General features: G+C 36.6%; 4 protein-coding genes across 5 annotated transcripts; 1 reads left to right on the forward strand and 3 right to left on the reverse strand.

Moving 5' to 3' along the window:
• Positions 1 to 859: 859 nt before the first annotated feature.
• On the reverse strand, positions 860 to 4,567 carry si:ch211-119o8.6 (uncharacterized protein LOC556659 homolog). The gene is made up of 4 exons (XM_052547749.1): positions 4,221 to 4,567; positions 3,311 to 3,499; positions 3,210 to 3,232; positions 860 to 3,047 (listed from the first exon to the last, which is right to left on the reverse strand). Exons 1-4 carry the CDS (start codon positions 4,503 to 4,505, stop codon positions 1,319 to 1,321), a joined length of 2,226 nt encoding a protein of 741 aa, XP_052403709.1. The 5' UTR covers positions 4,506 to 4,567; the 3' UTR covers positions 860 to 1,318.
• A 671-nt stretch (positions 4,568 to 5,238) lies between these two features.
• copb2 (COPI coat complex subunit beta 2) lies at positions 5,239 to 13,892 on the reverse strand. 2 transcript variants are annotated; one of them, XM_052548137.1, is made up of 22 exons: positions 13,725 to 13,892; positions 12,922 to 13,059; positions 12,718 to 12,804; positions 12,427 to 12,553; positions 11,796 to 11,944; positions 11,568 to 11,714; positions 11,369 to 11,468; positions 11,120 to 11,262; positions 10,519 to 10,718; positions 9,859 to 9,969; positions 9,688 to 9,776; positions 9,416 to 9,522; positions 9,172 to 9,315; positions 8,782 to 8,912; positions 8,053 to 8,260; positions 7,641 to 7,751; positions 7,239 to 7,453; positions 6,964 to 7,056; positions 6,431 to 6,614; positions 6,067 to 6,141; positions 5,757 to 5,936; positions 5,239 to 5,673 (listed from the first exon to the last, which is right to left on the reverse strand). In XM_052548137.1, exons 1-22 carry the CDS (start codon positions 13,725 to 13,727, stop codon positions 5,578 to 5,580), a joined length of 2,838 nt encoding a protein of 945 aa, XP_052404097.1. In that variant the 5' UTR covers positions 13,728 to 13,892; the 3' UTR covers positions 5,239 to 5,577. The 2 variants fall into 2 exon arrangements, with proteins under 2 accessions (XP_052404097.1, XP_052404096.1); XM_052548136.1 differs by having other exon boundaries at positions 5,757 to 5,939.
• A 627-nt stretch (positions 13,893 to 14,519) lies between these two features.
• LOC127950822 (retinol-binding protein 2) lies at positions 14,520 to 15,936 on the reverse strand. Its single transcript, XM_052548139.1, has 4 exons — positions 15,768 to 15,936; positions 15,450 to 15,628; positions 14,914 to 15,015; positions 14,520 to 14,710 (listed from the first exon to the last, which is right to left on the reverse strand). Exons 1-4 carry the CDS (start codon positions 15,838 to 15,840, stop codon positions 14,657 to 14,659), a joined length of 408 nt encoding a protein of 135 aa, XP_052404099.1. The 5' UTR covers positions 15,841 to 15,936; the 3' UTR covers positions 14,520 to 14,656.
• Positions 15,937 to 19,241: 3,305 nt separating this feature from the next.
• LOC127950821 (retinol-binding protein 1-like) lies at positions 19,242 to 21,833 on the forward strand. The gene is made up of 4 exons (XM_052548138.1): positions 19,242 to 19,388; positions 19,641 to 19,819; positions 21,032 to 21,133; positions 21,607 to 21,833. The coding sequence occupies exons 1-4, from the start codon at positions 19,313 to 19,315 to the stop codon at positions 21,664 to 21,666; spliced, it is 417 nt and encodes a 138-aa protein (XP_052404098.1). The 5' UTR covers positions 19,242 to 19,312; the 3' UTR covers positions 21,667 to 21,833.
• The last annotated feature ends 2,300 nt before the right edge of the window (positions 21,834 to 24,133 follow it).

Genomic DNA, 24,133 nt, shown 5'->3' on the forward strand with positions numbered 1-24,133 from the left:
ATTTGAAAGGGTTTGATGGCTTCACTTTAAAGGCAGATGGTTGGAAACGGGACATGAGGTAAGGAAGAAAAGAGATGACAAATGTTAGTTGCTTAGCGACTGTTGTCAGGGAGACGGAGTGTGACTCTCACCTGACCAGACTTAGAATTTCTTGCTATGTTTATTTGTTCGACTGGGAATGAAATTGCTGGTGTATAATCGGAGTCTGCAAACATCAACATGGAAAAATGGGAATGCACATGCAAACAGTTGATTGGTTAAAAAAAAAAAAAAGAAATATGGAGAAATGGACACAAAATGGAAAGATTGAATGCCTGGGTGATGAACTCACAAGAGAGGCTTTTCTGAAGCGTGAACGCTATCATTATCATGAAAATATGTAATTCCAGACTATTTATAGCACAGTACCTTTAAAGACATTTCTTAGCTGTGCTGCTTTGACTTCTATTTTAAGTGACCTCTTTAAAAGCTTAAAGCATCAAATGTTGAATCTAGAATTGGTTTTATTCAACAATTTGCTTTTTTTTTTTTTTAAATAAGAAAACAACATGAAAAAATATGCATCAAGTAGAAAGGCCAAAACTATCCAATTTGCAACATTGACCCAAAGTCTAATGTAAGTCCATATGATTTATCTTTATGACTCGCAACATTAGTTTGGTTTAGGTACAAGAGCAGCTTTTTAAATCCCAGAGCTGGTCCTCGCCTCTGCATTGCTGATACATGCCATTCCATTTCATTTTGAGACATGTGAACAGTTTTTACATATTTAACTGCTAATCTCATTTTCAGAGGGGATAGTGGCAACCCAAGCACACAAGCGGTTGTTTTGAAGGTTTTGTATAAGAAACATGTGACGTCAGTGTATAAATGTCTTTAATGACACAACATAACATCCATAATATTTTGTAGACACTGAAACAAAAGCAATATTTTTCTCTTATCTTTTACTTAACATTGAAATGCTTTTATATTTCATGATTTTAGAGATTGTGCAGCGTTTAGTTTTCGGGCACCTTTTTAGTATCACAATTCATTGAATTCTGTCTCAAAGCATAGACTGCCATCTGGTGGAGCGATAAATAGTATAAAGTGCCATTCAAATAAACTCGAGGGGGCCAACATTCCTCTTCTTCAATCCTTAATCTCATTACTCAAATGTCTGGACAAAAGTAATAATTCAGTATCAAAATAAAAAGTCCAATAAAGCAATGCAGTGCATATTAACTGGCTACATTAATTTAGTAGCGACTCCTTTCACTAAATTATAATGCCTTATGAAAGAACTCAAAAATGACAATATGTCTTCCATATAATTTCACTTGTCATGGGTTCTCTGATGCTGTTTTAGATGGTCGCTCCTTGTGAATCCTTTCCCACACTCTGAGCACTGGTGAGGCTTCTTCTCAGAGTGCGTATTCTCATGACGTCTTAGTGTCTCTTTCCGTGCAAACTTCTTCCCACAATGGGAGCAAATGTGATCCGTCTGTCCTGAATGCTGCAGCTGGTGAGTAACCAGTTTCCCGTCCGTATTGAAGCTCTCCCCACATTTGAAGCACATATACGGCTTCTCCTCTGTGTGTGCAATCTTCTGGTGCTTCAAGAGGTAGGACATGGAACTGAAACTCTTTTCGCATTCATCACATTTGTACATCTTCTTCTTTCCCGAATGACCCTGCATGTGCAGCTTCAGGCAACTTGCTGAGCTCAGGCATTTTCCACACTCTGAGCACTTGTGGACTTTGATCCCAGCATGGACGTCTCGATGCCTTTTGAAGGTGTCTTGACGAGTGAAGGTTTTGCCACAGGTGGTGCAGTCAAATAGAGTCTTGCTAGAATGGATTATGAGGTGGCTCCTGAGAGTAGAGGAGGACTTGAAGGCCACACCGCATTGAGAACAGCTGTAATGTCTTTCGTCGTTGTGTACTACCTTGTGCGCTTTGAGATTTGCCAGCCGAGCAAAGCTCCTGCCACACTTCTTGCAATGGAAGGGTCTTTCTCCAGTGTGTGTGACCTGGTGGGATCTCAAACTGTTCTTGAAGCGAAAGGTTCTGTCACATTTCGGGCACTTGTGGGATTTCACCTCCGAGTGTACGGCAAGGTGTCTAGTTCGATCTCCTGAAGAGGGGAAACTTTTCCCGCAGTGTTCACAAGTGTAGGGTTTCTCTCCAGTGTGAAGACGCTCATGCATTTTGAGGCTGTTGGGATGCTTGAAGGATCTGCTGCAGTATGTGCATTTGTAAGGGGTCTCGGAGGAATGGATCTTCATGTGTGATGTGAGGTGGCTCAACCTTTTGAAGCTGCTCTCGCAGTCTGTGCAATAAAAAGGACGGTCGTCTTGGTGAATGGTTCGATGAGTTTTGAGTTCTTGGTTCCTCAAGAAACTCTTTCCACACACAGAACAGCTGAACGGCTTCTTCCCTGCGTGACTATCCAGGTGAACATCCAAGTCGGATTTATTGACGAACTTCTTGTCACATTGCTGGCATGGAAAGGGCCTTTCTCCGGTATGGGTTGCCCTGTGGGCTCTCATAGCCGCCGCCGTGTTGAAAAACTTCCCGCAGTGATCGCACTGGTGGGGCAGGGTGCCTACATGCAACCGCAAGTGAGTATTTAGGGTACTTCGTCGAGAAAAGCTTTTCCCACATTGGGAACAAGAGAATGGTTTCTCTCCGGTGTGGCTTCTCAAATGGGACTTCAGTCCACTCTCCCTGACGAACTTCTTTGTGCAATAAGAACAGTCCAACAGCTTCTCGCCAGTGTGTAGCCGCATATGCATGGAGAGCTCATGTTTGCCGACGTAACACTTTCCACAGGTGGAGCATTGGTGTGGCTTCTTCAAGGAGTGCACTTTCTCATGGGCTCTGAGGTCGGACTTTCTTTTGAAACTCCTGCCGCATTTTGGACAAAGGTTGGACCTTATTGATTTACAAGTAGTTGTGGGTGGTGGTTGAGAATTCGCTCTAGATTCATTGGGTTCCTTTAAGATGGAACTGGGTGCAGAAACTGTGTCATGTAGCATCACATCTGTATCTACTCCCTCATCCCTAGAAGCAGTAAAGGAGAAGCAAGGAAGTTAACTCTGTGACTAAGCAAGCATAAGATATTTAGAGGTTGACTGTTGATTTCACATTTCTTATTTCAAAGCATTTATGTACTAAGCAGACATCATTGATCTTTGCGTTTTCGTGCGCAGATAGGACACTCACCTGGTTTCACTGGTCTGCTCCCTCTTGAAGAAGAAAAAAAAAGAGGTTTTGAGATGTGTTCTCTAATTGGAAGACATGTGGTGACACTTTTGACATCTTACCTTCACAGAGGCAATTTCCTCCGTTGTATGTCCATATATAAGGTTTTCTTCTATGTTTGCAGTTATGTTTTTTTCAGTTGGTTCATATTTGACCTCCATCAACATCTGGACCATAGCACTGATGTCCTCTTCTGTCTTAATGCTGGCAATAGTGCTCATTTCCTCTGATAAGTCTTTCTCTACTGACTGCTGTTGTTGTTAACATAGACGTTTACATTTATGCATTTGGCAAACACTTTTATCCAAATAGCATCCCATCTTGAGTTTCCATAAACATTCCCTCTTATCGATTACTTGTTAAGAAAAATAACCCTTGATGTCACATATCGTAAGACTGAACAACAATAGAAAAATAACATAATTCAATTAATGAATCAAGGGATGAGTATATAAAGGACTATAATGATTATTCTAAATTGCAGCCCTGCAGAGTTTAGTTACAAACCTGCTCCAACACAAGCCATGTAGTTTTCAAATAAGCCTGAAGGACACGATTAGCTGCATCAGGTGCTTTTAATTAGGGTTTGAAATAAACTCTGCAGGGTTGTGGACCTCCGGGGAATTAAGTTTGACACCTCTAGATATGATTAAATAAAAAAATAAAAGAGTCAAACGATAAATGCTCAAGTGAATTAATGAATGAATGGAGAGTAAATGAATATAAAAGAAAGTAAAATAACACAAATGTATATGGTTGTTCTCTTCGAGCAAAACACACACAATTTGCATTTGAGGATCCTTAGATCCTTCAGTATGATTTACATCAGCTCAGCATCAGAGGGAAGGAACACAAAATGAACAGAAGGCTTTGAGATTGGAAGTAGGAAATTACAGCTCAAGTATTCCCAACTCCTGACTTCATCTAGAAAGCACCTTAATTTGACTTTGCAAACTTCATAAATGCACTTACCATTTCACTTTCTGCCTTCCCCACATGGAATGGTTTGAAGTTGCGGCCTTGAGAGGATTTACCCTCTGAGGTGAAGTGAGAAGTACCTAAATGATGTAGAAGAACAGAACAGTGTGTCTCCCTCAAACAAATAGGACACTCCAGAGACAGTTTGAGCTCCCAGTAGCTTTGTAGACAGTTTTTGCAAAAGCTGTGGCAACATCTTAAAACAACATGGTCCTTTAAATAGGAAGTGCAGAGATAGCAGACAGAGTCTGTGACAGGAAGGGGAAAGGTGGCAGCCATATTGTCACAGATGATCAATCATGTTTTATCATGCAGTTTTTTTTTAATTGGTAAAATGTTACGGCTTTGTTCTTCCTCTCGTTTACTCAATGAGTTAAACTGACAGCACCATCTAATGGTCAGGATGCAATTTAATGAAAGATCTCTGTAATTCTGTACCAATTTTAAAGAAACTAGCAGCACAAACATTTTTTGTAAACATCTAGAAGAAAATGGTCAAATGGGTTTGGAGCAGCAAGACTGCAAGTAAAAAATGACTCTTTTATTTTTTGGGCCACTGGCTGACATAAATGTTTCCTTTACTGCAGAAAGAACATTACTACAGGTCATAACAGTGCTTGCAGATACTTTCATCTGCAGTAAAATTGGAAATGCTTTGGAAACTCCATCCAATTATGCCAAAATTGCAGCTGGAGCATGTACTGAATTTATCAATATAGATAAGAACTGAGAGAAACCCAATGATGGGTCTTTTCCTCTGTACTGTACATTACAGTAAGGTTTTTAAACATAATTGAATAATTTCACAGTAATATCATACTAAGGAGAAAATTCCCATTGTTCCAGATTAAAGACTAAGGGTGATATTGGTCGATTTTAAATAATATATATATATATATATATATATATATATATATATATATATATATATATATATATATGTGTTTTTTTTTGACTAAAGGATTCTAAATTTAACAGAATATAAAAACAAACAATCTCATGACAGGACAAATTATTGTAGTAGAGTAGTTATCTTTATTATGAATAATGGCACCATGATTTATCATGGGTGAACACACAAGAATCAACGTATACCTTGATGTAGGGGTAAAATGTAAATTGAAGGTCCAGAATGAAGTCCCAAAACAAAAAAAAAACAAAAAAATCAAATAAAAATATTCACCAAAAATAAAGCACATTTCTCCTTTTTTTTCCATTGGTGGTACGCCCTAAAAGATGTATTTATATTCAGCTTAGTTTACCCTAGACTTCAGCTCTGCAGGTCTAACAGGAACAAATAAAAAAAAGGTTTGGTCGCTTAAATAAACTCAATGCTTTCAGTGCTGAGGGTTTAGTCATCTAAGAAGTCGTCATCCAGATTGACGTCTGTGGTGTCAATGTCATCAAGCTCCATGTTATCCAAATCATCCTCCAGATCATCGATAACCTTAACAGAAATCAGATTGTGAGGTTACATCAAGTCTGATGTTAATGTTTTTTTTTTTTTAGGAGTATATTTTGACCAAATACCTTCTGTTCTGCTGCTGTTGTCTTGGGAGGCTCTTTTTGTGTCTTCTCCTCAACCTTCTGAGCAGGCTGGGATTCTGCATGACTCATAGTAGGCACTTCTGCAACTACTGGAGGCGAGACGGCTGCCGTCACCGAGGCCAAAACACCCACATCCTCTGGGGCCTCCTCTGTGTCCTTCACCTGCTGAACATTCACAGGCCAATTGATTAGTTCATGCACAAAGAAATATTAGACCACACTGTTGTTCTGGTATTCTGGGCTACAGTGTAATACCATCAACAAGATGAGCGTTTCATAAACAAACACACACCTGCGTGGGAGTGGGGATAATTCCTTTGGGTTCGTAACCACTGGCCTCTTCCAACACATTTCTTTCTTCATTGGGCTACAGAAAGAATATGAGAAGAAAAATAAAAAACACTGGCTGCACAGTGACTTCAATTATAAAGGTGCATTATACAAATATAAAACAGTTAAATGTGAACAAAACTTTTTTTTTTTAAATTACAAACCAGAAAAAATATACTGTATATACAAATTGGTGAAATTGAGCAGCTTTACAAAATGTGAACATAAAAAAGATAACTCAAAATATTAATAAAGAAAAGTAAATAAATAATAGTAAAATACCACTGAGTGAAGATAAAAAGAGAGAAAAAGAGGCGTTTTCTTACCGTGACCAGTGGGTAGTCTGAGGCAGGTCTTGTTTGGCCGAGGCAGGTCTCTCTCAGGTACTGCTCTGCCACAAAGGCCTCTCTCAGACCTGGGAATAAGTTCTCATACTCTGTGGGGTCTGCCAGAGACTCTGCTGCTTTCTGATTTACTTTAGACAAACTCTCTCTCCAAAGCTTCACCACCCTGTGAACAAACACAGAGATCCAGATTTATAAAAGTACTATTTCACTGTGAGAAAAAAAAATATCAATGACAAATTAATTTTATTTTAATTTAGTGCAAAATTGTCTTATTTCTTATGAGTTTTGATCAAATACGAGCCAAAAAGAGACTCATTTTAGGTTTTCACACTGGAAACTGAAGATAGAGTCGAGTGCATACTGTTGTGTTGATGAACACAGAATCGTACACAGTGCACTCTGATTGTAAGATTGTGCATACTATTTTCTATTCATACTATTTATTCTGGTAGCATGTTTTATGCCCTTCTAAAATAATCTGTCACTTTACTGCTATGGCAGTGAACACAGACCTGGATACTTGGCTGGGTAGATATGTGCGGGCAAGAAAGGCTGCTTCTGGCAGACGATTTGTCTTGATCAGAAGCTCCAAACAGTTGTCCAGTCTGGCAAGATAAACAAACAATAAAAATTTACTAAAACACAACTTTATGAAAAGAACAATCTGTGACTGAAACATGACTTCCTCCAGCAGTGTAGGAACTGCTAGTAGACTATCAAATGTGGATCAACATTTCTCTATTTTTATTTCAGCTGGCGAAGGTTTTTTTTCTCCTGTGATGCTTACTTTCCCTGCAGGAAGTAGGTCATGAAGGCAACATTGTTTTTGCCGTCACGCTCTGCCCCCTCTGCAAGTTTGGCAACCATAGTGGCGTTGCCAGATGCTGTGGCCAGCAGCAGCAGTCCTCCATAGTCCTGGGCATGATGGAGGCACTCCTGTGCCAAACTAAACTGGCACTTACTGATGGCCAACTCTGCCAACTGCTTCCACTTCTGCTCCGACTACAGAAGAAAAAGCAGTAACATTAAACACCTTCATTACATTAGCATTCATGGAGAATACTGTACATTACTTTTACAAAAAACTGTATTTTTTTCTTACTTCATTAAATGTTCAAATAAATAAAGCATTAATCAACTGAGCTTGGCCAGCACTAGGGATGTGTTTCACTGGTATACAATTACAAACCTCAGCTTCTACTGCTAGCTGATAAGCAATTTTCAGCTCTCCTAACTGTAGCGCCAGCTCGAACCGGTGCTCTGGATCAGAGGACACGGCCAGAGCCTGCTGCTTGAAACCCTGCAGGGAAGGCACACAAACAAAGATCCTTCAGATTTCACAGAATATCATTTTGACTCACAGCACATTTGGCAGGCAATCAATCTATACAACGTCTTCAAGACAAACAACTGTATTGATTTTCAAATTAACTTGCACTTTATCACAATGTATATTTTTAAAAGCGTTCGATCAATAATTTTTTTTCCCAAAACATATGGGTTAGTCTTGGCTGCAGATATTTTAGCAGAGCAAGAACATTATAATTTTATACCTTATATTTCGCAACTCATAGCTTACAGGCAAACATTTAAAGTCTTACCTGTTTTTCCAGGAAGTGGGCAACTCTGGTTCTCTGTTCTTTCGGAATGGTGGGCAGCACTTTGTCTGCCATGCCAAAGTCTCTGCGCATGACGGCAGTCTGGTACTCCAGGACAGACACCAGAAGAGAGAAACTCACTATGTTCAGCTCCTTATCACCCAGGTAAAGACGGTCGTCTTTTGGAATGTAACCCAGAAGGTACATAGTTCTAAAGAAAACAAGTCGTCACTGTTAGGCTAAATAAAATCATAAATAAATGTTTTCTGTGTATATTTACACTACTGTTCAACAACAGTTTGGGTTCAGTAAAAAGAAAATAATTATTCAGCAAGGGTGCATCAAATTGATAAAGTGACAGTAAAATTTTCTTACAATGTTAGAATTTGTTTTATTTCTAATAAATACTCTTTGAATTTTCTATTTATCAAGAAAAATCACAATCATATTAAGCAGCACACCTGTTTTCAACATTGACAATGATAAGATTTGTTGCACAAGCAGCAAATCAGCATATTTTCAGAAGACTTACAGCTTTCCCATCAGAGGAATAAATTACATTTTAAATATATTAAAATAAATGTTTTTTTTTTAAATAATATTTTATGATATTCGTTTTACTGTATTTTGGGCAAAAGAGGCTCAAAAACATTTAAAATCAATAAATAATCTTGAAACTTCGTAACGGTAGTGTGTGGGACTAATACATCCAAAAACAAACTTTTACTGTACCTGTCCAGGTGAGCAATTGTGACAATCTCTCCTCCAACAAAGTAGTTGAGTCTGTTGACAGAGCTGGTGTAAATGAAACAGTCTCCCACCCACAGACCAGTCTTTACCACTTCCTGAATCTCTCCCTGGACCTGCACACACAAACACACGATCAGGAGCTCAGACCCTGTGTTTTACATTAATCTAAATTTAATTTAAATTGATCTTAATATATTGTTGTACTTGATTTATTGCTGAATGATTTATTAATTCAATTTTTGGCAATTCAGAACAAATAAATAGAAAAGGCAAGATGCAAAGGAGTTTTTTTTTTTTAAGTTATAAATGTACTAAAATGTAACAACTTGCTTTTCCTCTGAAGCAACGTTTTAACTCTGTTGGACACCCTACCTCAAAAGCATCTTCAATACCGTCTTCAGTTATCCCCTCATTTGACTCCTGTGAGGCAGCCACCTTCTCCGACAGATAGCGCAGGATGAAGAAAGACTCCTCGGTGGCAATACACACCAGCTCTCCGGAGTCTGACCAGAAAATCTGAAAATAGATGCAAGATGCAGTTGGTCCAGACAGACTAAAAAATGGGCTAATCATGAAGAGAAAAGTAATGGAGGACTGTCCGGACCAGATGACTCACGTGTTTGGGCTGGATCTCAATGCGGCGAATCAGCTCTGTGTTATCCCAGTCATAGAAAGCCAAGCCATTCGCTGATCGGACACCCAGCAGGAAACCACCATAGATGCCTGCAAACACATTTACAAAAAAAAACTATAAAATAGCAGTTTTACTACATTCGGCATGAAATGTAACAGATATGCAATATACTGTACAAGTTCATTTTTTTGTGCTTATTACATTTGCAAGAATATCGTGAATACTGCCCATGATACAAGCGTAAAGCAGTTTACCTTCTGCTCCAAAGTCTGGCTTAAAAGATTTTTTCTCCTTAAAATTTTTGAAGATCTTAACCACACTGCTGCTTTCCCGTATCGCGTACCTTAAATTAAAATAAGTAACATCATTAAGTGTTTTTGACTGTCATCTCCTGCATCCATTCTAAATGCTTGTAGAGTACTTACTCCGATGAATCATGGGCCCAGACAAACTCCTGTGCAGATCCAAAGCTCTTATTTCTCAGAGCCATGGCAGTGTAGATGATGTACTCTCCATCTCCACACACCACCACAAACCTAAACACAATGTCAAATTATGTTTCCATTACTAAACTGCAGCAAGGATCAGGTGACATGTAATTGAGGGGCATTAAAGGATAAAAGCTAGTGTGGTTCAACGGATCACATATCTCACGGTTCGGATCATATTACAGTTTTTGAGCCACGGATCAGATCGCTTTTCGAATCAGCAAGAAAATCCAAAAAATAAATAAATAATAATAATCTCAATGTAATTTTGCTTTTCATAAGTGCTTGATACCACAGCAAAAACTCTTAGCCTAAGAAAGTTCAAACATTATACATGAGACAAGTGAACAAATACATAAATTACAAGCATAGATAAATACACACAGAATGTTAGAAATATAATATGGTCGGTAGTATTCCGGTACAAAATTTGTATAATTAAGTGTAAAATAACACTGAATAGTATAAATTAATTATAGATAAATTTGTCAAAAACATATTTTTTGTTTTGTTTTGTTTGATGAGCATAATGACATCACCAGGTATTATTAGGTTGCTGCCCCTTTAAGACCTGATGCACAGAAGTGGTGGTCTTACCTTCCATTAGGATTGTGCTGGATGGTTTGAGGGTAGATCTCACAGCTGCCCATGTCTTTCACTGCCAGTGGCAGCCTCTCACCATCCTTGATCTCAGCATCTCCCATGGCTTTGAGGTTAGCCTGCTGAATCTCGGAGTGCTTGGCCCAAATGATTTTTCCACTGGTGTCCATTGACATGGCTGGCTCCTCACGACCAAGCTAAAACACAAAAAGAAAGCAGCTAACTTACAGAGAATTCACCACATGAGATGTAACACTATAAAGCTATTTAGATAATTAGTTAGTGTTCATTTAAGTAAATTTATCTATATAACCTACTGTTTAAAAGCAGAAAGCTGCTTAATATTTTTGCGGAAACAGGTGATACTTTTTTTCAGAATTCTTTGAATAGAAAGTTCAAAAGAACAGCATTTATTTGAAATAAATAGTTCGTAACATTATCTGTCCTCTACCCTCTGCCGACTACTCCCTGCTGACAGCCCTGGCCCTGAAGCAACATGATGGACTGAACTTTCCAATTACCAGCCCAGAGGTTCAGCCAATGTGTCACACCACTGACAGGAAACAGCATGGTGTTACCTTTGAATTATTTTTGGTACCTTGATAATGATGCTGCCTTCATCATAGCCCAATGCCACATTGTTGGAGCCACGCAAGCCAGACACACACCACACCCGCTCCATACCATAGTTCAGGGTGCTCTCCAGACGATAAGTGCTGGAGTGCCAGATCCGAACCGTGCCTGAATAACAAAACAAAAGACAGTTACATTTGCATCAGGAAAGAGGTAGTTTACTTTTATAAAATGTATATACTATAACGTTTTAACATTATATGCGACAACTCACCGTCCTCTGATCCAGTGATGATGATCGGCAGCTCTGGGTGGAAGTTTACACAGGACACATTCTGAGCGTGACCCTCGAGCGTCTGCACACACGTCTTATTCTAACGAGAGAGAGAGAGGTAACACAGAACATAAGTAAATAAATGGCGAGGAGTGACTTGCAGCATTGAGCATATCCATATTATCAATATTATTCAAACCTGATAGTCCCAAATCTTGACCAGTCTGTCATCAGCTCCTGATATGAGGTAGGGTTTATCTCCTCCACTGTAATAATCAATGCAGTTCACCCCCTTATCATGGCCCTCCAGAGTGAAGTTAGGAGAGGAAGAGCCCAGCTGCCAAACCTGAAACAAAACACAGGAGAAATTATAGGTGAAATGTCACAAATCAGATTCAGCTCTATCCACATGGATGTTCAAACGTACCTTGATAGTTCTATCCAGCGATGCACTCGCAAACTGGTTGTTGTCTTTAGGGTTGATGACAATCTGCATGACGTAGTGTGTGTGGCCCTCAAACACCTGACTGCAGGACCATTTCTTCTCCCAGTCCCAGAGCTTTATCAACATGTCATCTAAACATACACAGAACCAATGAGTGTAAAACAAAAGAATTCTACATATACATATCAATGTTTCGGGGTTGGTACGTTTTTTTTTTTTTTTTATCACATTTATTTAATCAAAAAATGCAACATTGGAAAATATTCTTATGATTTAAAATAACTTTTGTTTTAGTTTAATATACATATATATATATAAAATGACAAATTAGATTTCAGCAGTCATTACTGCAGTCTTCATTTTCTAATATGCCGATTTTGTGCCAAAAACAAAACACAAAACATTTATTGAAAATATAAATCTTTTGAAAAGCTTTTGAATGTCTTTCCTACCAACTTTGACCAATTTAATGCATCCTTGATGAATAAAAGTAATACTTTCTTTAAAAAATAATCTTACTGACCCAACCAATGGTGGTGTAATATTTTATACACATTCATATATGCATACATGTACAATATAAATACTTGATGAGAATTTAATCTGTACATACCACTGCTTGTGAGGATGTAGGGCTGGGTGGGATGAACAGCGATGCAGCGAATGTAATCTGAATGGGCCTCAAACATGTGTACTCGCTCTAGTGTGTTATAGTTGAAAGCCCGAATTTGCATGTCATCCTACAAAAAAAGGCAGGGAATGTATTAAAAGATCCATATCTATCTGTTATCATTTATGTATCTATATATTATAATACATTTATTTATTATTACATCATTTCAAAAAGAGTATTACTAGTTATTACACACTAGTGCATATTCTTCTTCTTCACGTATATACTTACAGCACCAGTAATGACCCAATTTTTCCTGGCAACAAATTTGGCGGCTCTTACTGGAAGGTCGCAGACTTCAAAAGTCTTAACCAGAGTCTGTGAAAGATAAATATTAGACCTTATTAGATAAACATGCAAGACACATTGCTGTATCCCTAATGTAAAGATCGTAATATACTGCAAATGCTGAAAAACATAAGGTCTGCTAGTCACCTGTGTTTCATGGTTCCACACACAGACACTGCCGTTGTATAGACTGGCCAGCATCCATGGCTCGGACGGATGAAGGTCTACGCTTTTGACACGGTCAGATCGAGCCGTGAGTTTGCGCTTGATGTCCAGCCTCAGAGGCTAGAAGAGAAGAATCAAAATCACTATTACACACTAGTTGATATTATCAGCATCCATTCAGCAGCAAATAGTGTACACTGTATTAAGTACAGTAGGAACGCCAATAGTCAACATATTTATATTTTATTATAGGAAGAGAAAGCGGTGATATTCAACCTTGACTGTTTTTCCCCACAAGTTAAATAAAAATGTATTTGTCTCCCAGTTACATGTCCGATATTGTAAACGTTTAGGACAGTTAATAAGCAACAACAAATCAGGCCTCTTGCAGATAATGTCATGAATTACCATTTTACTGTACATAATATATACGTAGAGCAACACATTTCTACAGTGCAATACAATATTCACATTCATATCATCAGCTGTTAGCCGGAACACACTATTTCACTTCATAACAACATTTAACATTAAGTGACCAATTTAGTTATAACATATGTAAATGTAAGTCTTTAAATGGACGTATTGACTACAAAATAAGAGTTAAAAAAATATAAATTTTTCACAGACTGTCTGAATGAAGAAGTTGTCTATGTGGCCATTCCAAGGGCCTTCAAGGCTAACAGCGAAAGCTAACGTTAACATTACCCAAAGCGTACTTTTCCTCAGTATCTCCGAACCAGGTCTAATATTGCCAATAACACGGATACTGTAGTCACACTTACCATGTTTGTGTTTGCTGGTTTTGGTCTCCTTCACCTGTAGTATTTTATATCATCCACCGAGAGTCTGATGTTTTTCGGCTGCAGTTTTGTGCACGGCAGGCAAATGTGACGTGGAACTTCCTCGAAGCCCGTGCGCTTGACGTCGGAAGCGTTGACGTGACACTAGGACGGCCTCGGAATGTTTCGGGTTATTTCGGTTAAACTCGACATTTTTTTTTTTAGCGTTGCTGCATGGCAATAGCTGCTTGCGGTGAAATCGAGTTTAACCCTTTGTAAAGCCAAAAAATGCAGCTTCGGTGTACTTATGAGGAAGAATACGCCAAAAATACAGTGCTAATGTTTAAAACATTCAGATATGATAAATATTAAAATGTAACAGATAGGGCTAGTCGTCATACAATAAATCTGTTACAAATGCTAGTAGCATAACAGCCTTCTACATTGTATCTTTGCATATTAAAAAAAAAAAAAACGAATTACTAATAATTCTAAAAATAATTTGATTGCTTTAGATAGGCTGTCTCTTACATTGTTTGATGGTTACAGAATCAAGTGGATCTTTACATATATCCAATGTATGTAAAACTATTTTTAGCTAATTATGGAGAAATTAACTGCAATTATAGCTCTATTGTTGTGTTGTCTGAGATACTAAAGAAAATATAAATCATGTATATAATCAATTAATATGTATTTAAACACAATGCGTGGTGTATGGGTGTATGTGAGCAAGGCAGAGAGAAAACCAATCTTTCTTTTTTTAAAGTTTAACTAAGTTACATTCACAAGACATGATGAGTCTTAACATCTCAATTTCTTTATTTAGTTTAGGGGGGTTAATGAAGTGTTGAGAGTGTTAATCAGGTTAATACACAGCTTGATTTTGATAGTCTTGATAGCAGAACAACATGAACTGAATCACATGTCACAAATCAGTCTTTTCTTTTGTACACTTGCTGGCACACAACGTCCTCACATGTCAGCTCCTGCAAGTGAAATGATCATGAGGTCAAAATGTACCCATTGTGACACAGCAAAACAAGAATTGTGCAGGGAAAATAAATTAATACGCTGGAATACTTGTGTCATTAATCTTCGTAATTGGAAATATTTCAAATATATTTATAAAAATGACAGATGATTAACTTTAATCAGGTTATTATTATCCATATAATAACTGAATGCTCACCAGATAAAGTTTGTCATCTTCTATCCAGTGTTTCCATCCCCGGTTGGCTTTCTCACCTTTCTGGATGGCCACCAATTTGTCCCCTTCCCAGGTCACCAGAGTCTGTATGTAAAAAAAACAAAAAAAAAAACACATATACATACGTCATTAACGGGTCTGTTATTAAACAATTTTGATCAAAATAAACTAATTTTATTTATTTTATATGTTTTACATTTATTTAATAAACAGATTTTTTAATCAAACAGTATCATCATAAAAAATACATTTTCATTGAGGAGAGCTATTAGCTGTATTGTATTCATTAACAGGGAGCATTGTTTATATAAAATAAAGCTGTATTCAGATGGAAAATAAAAAATAAAAAAGTAGACCTTCAAAGCATTTGTAGTCCTCTAGGCAAATGTTGAAGCCTGTGCTCTATTTGTTTTACTGTGGTTTCATCACTGAACAAACTTACTGAGATCATGGCCAACAGGCCAACGCTGGGGTATAACAGAAGAGGATCGCAGCTATTAAATATATGTATAGTTCACCTTTAGCATCCTGTTGTCAAATCCCTTAGTAAATTCTTCCTTCTCAACTCCAACACTGAAGCTCAGCTCATAGCTCTTGAAGGCACTCTGTGTCTTAATCACAAAGTTGTCCCCATCCTGGATAAAGGTCTTTACTGGAGTAAGGTGGGCTGCAATCTTGCGGATTGCAAAGTCAATGTCTATGAGAGTAAATATTTGAAACCTGGCATGGTCATTTCCATGAAATATACTGTATCATGTTTTAATATCATAATAAAACTGCATGATCCAAATTAGGAAATTGCACATAATTCTCTTATTTCTGCTCCGTAGACTTACCCAGTGCTTTAAGGTAATTTTCAAGGTTTTCGCTTGACTCCAGCTCCCATTTTCCAGTGAAATCCACAGGCATGGTTGTGCGATGAGCTCTGGACTTCAGGAACGTTGCCAGGTCCAGTGAGGAGGTGCACCAAACCTTTTATACTCAACTGTTATTCACAATGAGGGGAGAAGGCAGAGTAATGATAAGAGAGATCTATGACCTAATGGGATAGGAGAGACCACCTTCACCTACTGAAAAAAGAAATCAATACAGGCGTCAGGATCAGGTGTAAAGAACAACTGGCCAACAGACACTTTGAAGGATGACAATTGGTTGTTATTCTGAACTTTTTAGAATGTTGCATTATAAGACTCGGAATTAATGTTCTTGTATAAATACTATTTTGCATTGATCACGTTTGTACCCTATGCTGCTGTTTTATAGGTGTTCTGATGCTGTCCTGGTGTGTATTACTATCTCTGCACTCCCACTGGACATCGTGTTGTGTAACTGTTCATTTGAATGAAGCAGAGCTCTACTCAAATTCGTTGCATTGTGAACACTTGTTGTTGGCAAAAACTATACAATTACTATTGTACTTTTTTTTTTTTTTTCACTGTAAATTGCATTCAGTGTCAAACCCAACCTTGCTGACACAGTTACATGATTACATCATTACCTAAAGCTTTTAGTTACGACCACCGGTCATTATGAATGTTTATTCTTACTGTGATTTCATGTTTAAATACAATTTCCAGGACCATAAGGAATTTCTTCATATGGCAAAAGGGATTTATTATGATTTATTTATTTAATTATTTAATAGATATTTATAGATAGATTAATTGGAAAAAAGCATGACTCTCAACTTATACATTTTGTGTCCCAAACAAAGTGAAAGAATTACATTTAAAAATGTTGCATAAAATTTACCCCACTAATGAGACTACATCAAGAATTGGTAATGCTCATTTCAACTTTATTTATTTATTTTTTTTTTTTGGTCTGACTTACCTTCATAAATGTAAATTTTATTCAACATTGCCCAAATTACATATTTGGGCATTTGATCTTTTCTAAAATTAAAGTATAATTTTAATATAAAAATATAATTTAAAGATAGTCTTTTCGATGCAAATGTACAATGTGTTCCACACAGGATTAATTAGCCTACTAAAAGTGTAAAACTAAATTACCAGAACTTAATTAGTACCTACAGAAAGATTGCTTTTCTCTGTGCAGCATGACTTTGGAAACAGCCAGTTTTGAAGTGATAATTGGCATAGTGCATAAACAATATTATAAATCTCTCACCCACTGAGATGCTGCTGCCAGAAAAGGGGGCGAGTGGGTAGGAGGTTATACAACATCATTGTATTTAATCTTCATTCCTGTGATCAGAGAAATTTGTATTTGGACTCTATTGTTAAGCATGGAAGACAAGATAAGTAGCAAAGAAATATGTCAGGAAGAACAAGGACCATTTCCAGCGTCTGATGTTCAGAGGATCAGAATGCCCAAAGGCTACACTTTATTCTGTCACCGCTGTTCCAGCACTTTTAGTGATATTTATGAGTCAGACTTTATCTTGAATGCTCCTTCTAGTGTGTCATAAAGAGGCCAGTGAGAAAGTAGGACGAGTATGTGAGTACAGAAAAAGAATATTTTGGTATTAGTTCATTTAATATGGCATGGTATTCTCTATTTTAATCACAGGGAAACGTTTAGGATTCAAACTCAAATTGGCCACACGAATGAAAAAAAAAAAAAAAAAAAAAAAAGGATGTTTCGGGAAAAAAATGACATAGATCTTTGCATACAAGTGGCAAGGTCTGTCAATATGTCTGTCTGTCAAAAAAATAAAATAAAAAATAAAATAAAAAAATATGTTATGTCATGATTTTTAAGTGATTTATTACATATTTATTAATATTTGTCCAAATACACTACTGTTCAAAATTTGAACTCAGTAAGATTTTTGATTGATGTATTCATTTTTTTAAGAAATTAATTAATTATAAATTAATAATTCTTCAATAATTCTTCAGTCAGCACACAGTTAATTGATCTAAGGTGACATAAAAGATATATAAACTGTCAAAAGATTTATATTTCAAATATGTGCTTTTAAATGTTCTATTCATCAAACAATACTAAAACAATATACATCACAGTTTTTACAAAAAACAAACAAACAAAAAAATTTGGCAAATTTAATATTTGTTTATAATAAGGAAAACTAGAATAATGGCTTCTGAAAATTCAGCTTAGGCCAACACAGGAATAACTTACACTGGAAAATATATTACAAATGACAAATAATTGCAAACAGTACATTTAAACTTTAGTTTTATTTTATACAGGTGCTGGTCATATAATTAGAATATCATCAAAAAGTTGATTTATTTCAGTAATTCCATTCAAAAACTGAAGTTTTCTTTTCATCTGTTCAGGGGATATCGTAACAATATTATATTCATTCATTACATACAGACTGATATGCAATGCAGAAGAGCTGAAGGCCACTATCAGAGGAACCTGGTCTCTCATAACACCTGAGCAGTGCCACAGACTGATCGACTCCATGTCACGCCACATTGCTGCAGTAATTCAGGCAAAAGGAGCCCAAACTAAGTATTACGTGCTGTACATGCTCATACTTTTCATGTTCATACTTTTCAGTTTGCCAAGATATCTAAAAATCCTTTCTTTGTATTCGTCTTAAGTAATATTCTAATTTTCGGAGGTACTTAATTTGGGATTTTCCTTAGTTAGTTATAATCATCAAAATTAAAAGAAATAAACATTTGAAATATATCAGTCTGTGTGTAATGAATGAATATAATATACACGTTTCCGTTTTTGAATGGATTTAGTGAAATAAATCAACTTTTTAATGAAATGAGCACCTGTAATATAATATTACTACTACTTTATTTGGGACTGGTTCAGTTGTCAAAGGCACTCTATTGTGGTTTGTGAAAGATGCAATAAGCCATGATCCAAAAAATGTAAACATCTCAAGAAGCTCATCATGACAGTTCTGTATCTTTTATTTTGCATTTCACCGTAAACACTTCGGAGTAATTTATAGTCAGGAAGACGTCTCAAGACTGGCCTCATTACTGACAGCTCTTCACCTCCTGTTTGTGCAGTGAACAATTCTCTCTCCTTCTATCTCTCTCTGGAGTCTGTAGGCATAAATGGAACGCTGTTTGACAGCATTGTGATGGTTGCTTTGACTGTTGTGCTGCTGACAGACTGAGAATCAAAACAATTACAAACTGACACATCTGTCTGTTCACATGGTTGACTGACATGAGTTTATGAGAAGCATCATGCATTGCAATTCACTCCCGGGGACAGAGCTCTGATCAAAAAAAATAAAAATAAAAAATAAAAATCCACAGCAGAAGTTCTACCACATGTAAATGCTCTTTGAGATAATCCAAAGGCGTTAATTGGCTTTAGGATTAGAACGTGCCCTGTGATTTGAGATGCCGGGCTGCACCTTCATGTTGAAACATCAGTGCATAGGACAAACGCAAAAAAAGAAGCAAATATGTCTCCGGTAGACATGAATGGATACTGGAAAATGACAAGTAATGAAAACTTTGATGAATACATGGAAGCACTAGGTAGGCTGATACTTCATTTTCCATTTATTTATTCATTAACTGCTGTGAAATTCATTTTCTATGCTAAACAAGGGATGTGAGATGTTACAGAATATATTCTGTTGCAAACAGTCAGAGTAAGAGAAATAAATCTGTATTTTGTTCTCAAGAGATACGTTTTAGCAGACCTGATTCTATTATGTGAAATAAAAAATTGGTTCATGCACCATATATGGCTATGGTTGACCCATTTTATATGTATTCAACTTACAGATGTGAATGTTGTCATCAGAAAAATTGCCAGCTATCTCATCTTTGATAAGGAGGTTGTTCAGAATGGTGATCATTTTAATATCAAGACTCTCACCACCTTTAGGAACTACCATATGGAGTTTGATGTTGGAAAGGAGTTTGAGGAGGATTTGGTTGGTGTAGATGATAGGAAATGTATGGTAAGTGAACTCCTTATTTATAAAGGTACAATTTAAAGTACAACAAAACAAAAATATATGATCAGAAATGCTTTTAAATGGAAAACTAATCTGAACTGCTTTTCTGAGGTTAATGTGGTGGATGAGTCGGTAAACAGGATTAGACTGAGATTTATATACAGTGACCTATTGAATCTTAAATCCATGAGGGTTTGGGGCTAATGCCGCAAACACCTGGTGCTCAGAAACTTTAGGTCAACTTACATAAACAGTAAAATATTATTTTCTAAGTTGTTTATAAAGATAATTGTGTGTTGTACACGAAAATACCATTTCAGTTTTTCTGCTTCAAAATTCAATGTTACTTACTATTTCTTTGTAATTTGTGAAATTTACTGAAAATTGTTTAAAAGGAAATCATATTACATTTTTATATACCATTTAGAAATGCAAATGCCAGTGCGGTGTTTGTGTTTGTGTTCAGTATTCCATGACATTTATTGCACTTAAATGTTGTCAAAAATTTACTTTTTATTTATTTCTCTTCCATCTTTATTTGACCCTCTAACTTTAACACTCACTATTCTAATTCTATTCTTTAAAAAAAAATCTAACTACTTTTCTAATCTTTTTGTATTCTATTTTCTTTTCATTTATTATGCAATTTTAAGTGTGTGTGTGTGTGTGTAAAGATCTCTAACACTAGCTAGCTCTATTCTTTTTTTTATTATATCTGCTTTCTTTTTATTTATTATATTATGTAAAATCCCATGCTACGTGTACTGTGTTAACCTAACTGAGACTTGTTATAGCACTTATATATCATTGCTCTTTTTGTTGTTTTTGATTGCTTCCACTGTCCTCATCTGTAAGACGCTTTGGATAAAAGCATCTGCTAAATGAATAAATGTAAATGTAATGTAAATATATTTGCTATTCACTCTTCACCAATGCCAGAAGTAACCTAATTTCCTGTTAATGTGCGCACTTCTGATTCATTACCTACTATACGCAACGCAAATAACAAGAATAAAAATGTGTAGTAATACATAGTAAAGTTTGGCCTAAAAATAATAATCATCATAGTAATACTAATAATGTACAGCTAAAAATGTATTGGAAGTGACTGACAACGAAATGGAAGAAAAAAAATATTCTCTATTATCTATGTTTATTGCAAGTCAGTACCAGCTTCAACTTTCTCACCAGCATGTATTTGTCCTTGTTTTGTAGACCACAGTAAACTGGGAGGGAGACAAACTGGTGTGTGTACAGAAAGGAGAAAAAGAGGGAAGGGGCTGGACTCAGTGGGTGAAAGGGGATGAGTTACATGTGGTAAGTTTGTATAAGGACGCGGGTTTCACATGAGGACACGCTCTGTTGTATTATGAAAGTCCACACTTGGCTGCTTCTTTATCTTAGTGTAGTCTACAGTGTAATTAATGCACCGCAGCAGTCATGCATTACAACAACAAGCATATTTAAATGGTGTATACGCTGAAATCCATTTAGTGACTTTATTATACAACGGCCTGGAATACTTCATTTATCACTCAACATTCTGTGTTTAAACTGTATACACGACTGTTACCTAAAAACTGTTACATTACTATTCAAACGCTCAGTCTGTAAGAATTTTTCTTAAGCTCACTTTGACTAAAATAAACACTGTGAATAAACAGTAGTAAAATTCAAATTAATACTCCAAGTTCATGTAGTCAATGTTTCAAGTAGTATTTAAAAATGCATTTATGTTATTGGACATAAATTCTGTATTAAACATTGAGGGATTTTAATTTATTTTTCAGGAAATGCGAGTCTGTGGAGTGGTGTGTAAACAGGTTTTTAAGAAACAAGTTCGCGACTGATGTGCCTTGAACAACTACTCAACTGTGGAAAAAAAAGTGAACTTTTCTGCCTACTAATAACAGTAATTGCTGTATTAAATAGCTATTTTTAAGTAAAGCTATTGTATCTCTTTCATTGTAAACAATGTTTGGTGAAAGAAAAGAAAATGTGAACACAAAAATATGAATGCTGACTAAACGTGTTTGTTCAAACATACAGACAACCACTGCATTATCTGAATGAACACAAAAACCTGCACAGTTTCTCAGTTTTCTTTATTACATCAATTGTGATTTCAAGAGCACAATTTCAGCACACACCATTTCTGAGTCTGTCAGCTTAATCTTTAAGTGATGCAGCAGTGCAGCTGTATAGACCCTCATCATATCATCTCCCCTCGTATTTATCCTCTTCCTGCTTCTGAGGAGATGAAAAGAGCTCGAATTGCTGCGGGGTCAAGACCCATCTTCGCTCCTCCAACCAGAAAGACCATCAGATGTTAGAGGGTGCACAGTATTTTTAGACTCTCAGTCAGGAGGCTAGTCATCTTAGTGACTAGGGTTCTACATCATACCAACACACACATCCCCCCCAAAATACCCACATTAATTAATTTAATGGATGTGTGTAATATTAACTAAAGTGATTGCTCATTTGGAATAAACATTGTCTGATGAGGAGACTAGAAAGCCATATCAAGCATAATTGCAAACTGCTGATAGCAGGATGAATGGACTCTGTAATTGTTGGTTGTTTTGGTGTCTTTTCCAGTAGGGGGCGCAACAATACAACACTGGTTTAAGTCTTCTTGAAACCTGCTTGCCCACAACTCATAATTATAATTATAAAACAAATCACAAATTTAGTTTTTTATAAAGTCCTTCAGGTCAAAGGTCATCTGAATCAATAATTTTCACATTAGGCGCCCATGTCCTTTTGAAAACACGTTCCTTCTGTTTGCTATCTCTATTAATTCCATTTGTCATCAGCAGGTGGAGGTATGCACCTAAATGTAGATTCTTCAACACCTTACCCTTTTGTCAAAGAGTAACCTAGGGTAATTAAGCGCAACATCACACAGATGTGCTCGAACATCTGTTGTTAATGTTTCAAATGAGCACAATGATGATGTCCTGGCGGCCCCTGCACACTGAGCCCCTAATTCACATTGGTGATCACGTAATTTATATTATCAGTTACCATATGTTTTACACTAACTCAAGGTTTCCAAAAAACAAAGTACTTGCTGAATGAGGGCTGAGGAGAGTGTGCAGAGGAAAATGTGTAAAATGTAAATACCAAATGAAATCTTCTTCAGTCCAGTGGGTGCCTTCAATGTTTCTTTAGGAACATGTCACACTTGGTAAAACACAAGCTTGTCTTCATCCCAGATGATGGTGGTCTGTGGGAATAAATGATGCAAAGAATAACGTGACATACAGCCAAGTATCGGTGACTCATACTCAGAATTTAACCCATCCAAAGTGCACACACACAGCAGTGAACACACACACACACACACCTGGAGCAATGCTGCAGCGCTCGGGGAGCAGTCTGGGGTTTGGTGCCTTGTTTATTTGGTGCTCATGTTTATCTCTTGAAGAACGTATAAAAAATACAGCATGCGTTTTTTTAGCAGATAGTTAATGCATGTCTTATATGCACATGAGACTGAACCCTTAAACATTTACTTTTTTTTTCTATCAGTCATCAAAATTGAACATCTTAATTACTAAAACAAGGATAAATCTTGTGCTTTCACTTACTATTTCTGACATTGTGGTTTTAAATGGCTTTCTGTAGGGGTGTGATGGAGAGACTTTGACATTGTCTTCCATCACTGTTTTCACTGTTAATGTATTTTTATTTTATTTTTTGACCAGCTAAGTGGGCGTCTCAATAGACATTGCAAAATGAGAAAAAACACTCACGCTCAACTATTGAATGTAAATGCTTGTGCAAATGTTTTGGTTTATTCCATCTCTTTTTAATTGTTTGATTAATTTTCTATATATATTTATATAAATATAACTCTTGTTTCTAAATCATGTATATCAAAAGAGTCAAAGGCAAGAGTTTCTTATAAAAAAAAAAAATTATTTTCCAATTTGAGGAGAGCACGGAAAGTTGTGTATTTAAGATGGCTGCCACTAGAGGTTGCGGGTGGACGGATAGAGAGCTTGGACAAGATTGTTGTGCTGTGTAGCAAGGGAAACCCCAGCCTCGATGTTGTAGAAGGGAGTTAGTACTGTTTTTAGTACTTGCAGTTCTAGTTTTAGACTTTAGTTTTTATTACAATCTTTGTTTAAGGTTCTTATACCTATTTATTTGCACATTTTGCACATCTGCTCTAACCCTTTGGACCCAAACTTCACTATCGATCCTCCTTGTGGCTGCTCGGGTCATTATCACAAGGGATTACAATAAAATAGGTAAAGTTAACAGAAATTAATTAAGAAAGCAAAAGTTATTTGAGCAATTTCTAGG

The sequence above is a fragment of the Carassius gibelio genome, chromosome B2 (assembly GCF_023724105.1).
Source record: "Carassius gibelio isolate Cgi1373 ecotype wild population from Czech Republic chromosome B2, carGib1.2-hapl.c, whole genome shotgun sequence".
In the NCBI taxonomy this organism is placed as follows: Eukaryota; Metazoa; Chordata; class Actinopteri; order Cypriniformes; family Cyprinidae; genus Carassius; species Carassius gibelio.

Bases quoted from the DNA above. Each gene is read 5' to 3' on its own strand.
- LOC127950822 (XM_052548139.1), bottom strand. From the start codon at position 15,840: ATGCCTGTGGATTTCACTGGAAAATGGGAGCTGGAGTCAAGCGAAAAC. The intron at 15,629-15,767 runs GTAAGTCTACGG...TTACTCTCATAG, and splicing joins AAATTACCTTAAAGCACTGG to ACATTGACTTTGCAATCCGC. The intron at 14,711-14,913 runs GTGAGCATTCAG...TTTCACTTGCAG, and splicing joins AAGATGACAAACTTTATCTG to GAGCTGACATGTGAGGACGT.
- LOC127950821 (XM_052548138.1), top strand. From the start codon at position 19,313: ATGTCTCCGGTAGACATGAATGGATACTGGAAAATGACAAGTAATGAA. The intron at 19,389-19,640 runs GTAGGCTGATAC...TTCAACTTACAG, and splicing joins TGAATACATGGAAGCACTAG to ATGTGAATGTTGTCATCAGA. The intron at 21,134-21,606 runs GTAAGTTTGTAT...TTTATTTTTCAG, and splicing joins AAGGGGATGAGTTACATGTG to GAAATGCGAGTCTGTGGAGT.
- copb2 (XM_052548136.1), bottom strand. The intron at 11,945-12,426 runs GTATGTACAGAT...GTGTATGTTTAG, and splicing joins CTACATCCTCACAAGCAGTG to ATGACATGTTGATAAAGCTC. The intron at 5,674-5,756 runs GTATTTGGTCAA...ATTTCTGTTAAG, and splicing joins CAACAGCAGCAGAACAGAAG to GTTATCGATGATCTGGAGGA.
- si:ch211-119o8.6 (XM_052547749.1), bottom strand. From the start codon at position 4,505: ATGGCTGCCACCTTTCCCCTTCCTGTCACAGACTCTGTCTGCTATCTC. The intron at 3,500-4,220 runs GTAAGTGCATTT...TAACAACAACAG, and splicing joins GGAAGGCAGAAAGTGAAATG to CAGTCAGTAGAGAAAGACTT. The intron at 3,233-3,310 runs GTAAGATGTCAA...TTCTTCTTCAAG, and splicing joins AGGAAATTGCCTCTGTGAAG to AGGGAGCAGACCAGTGAAAC.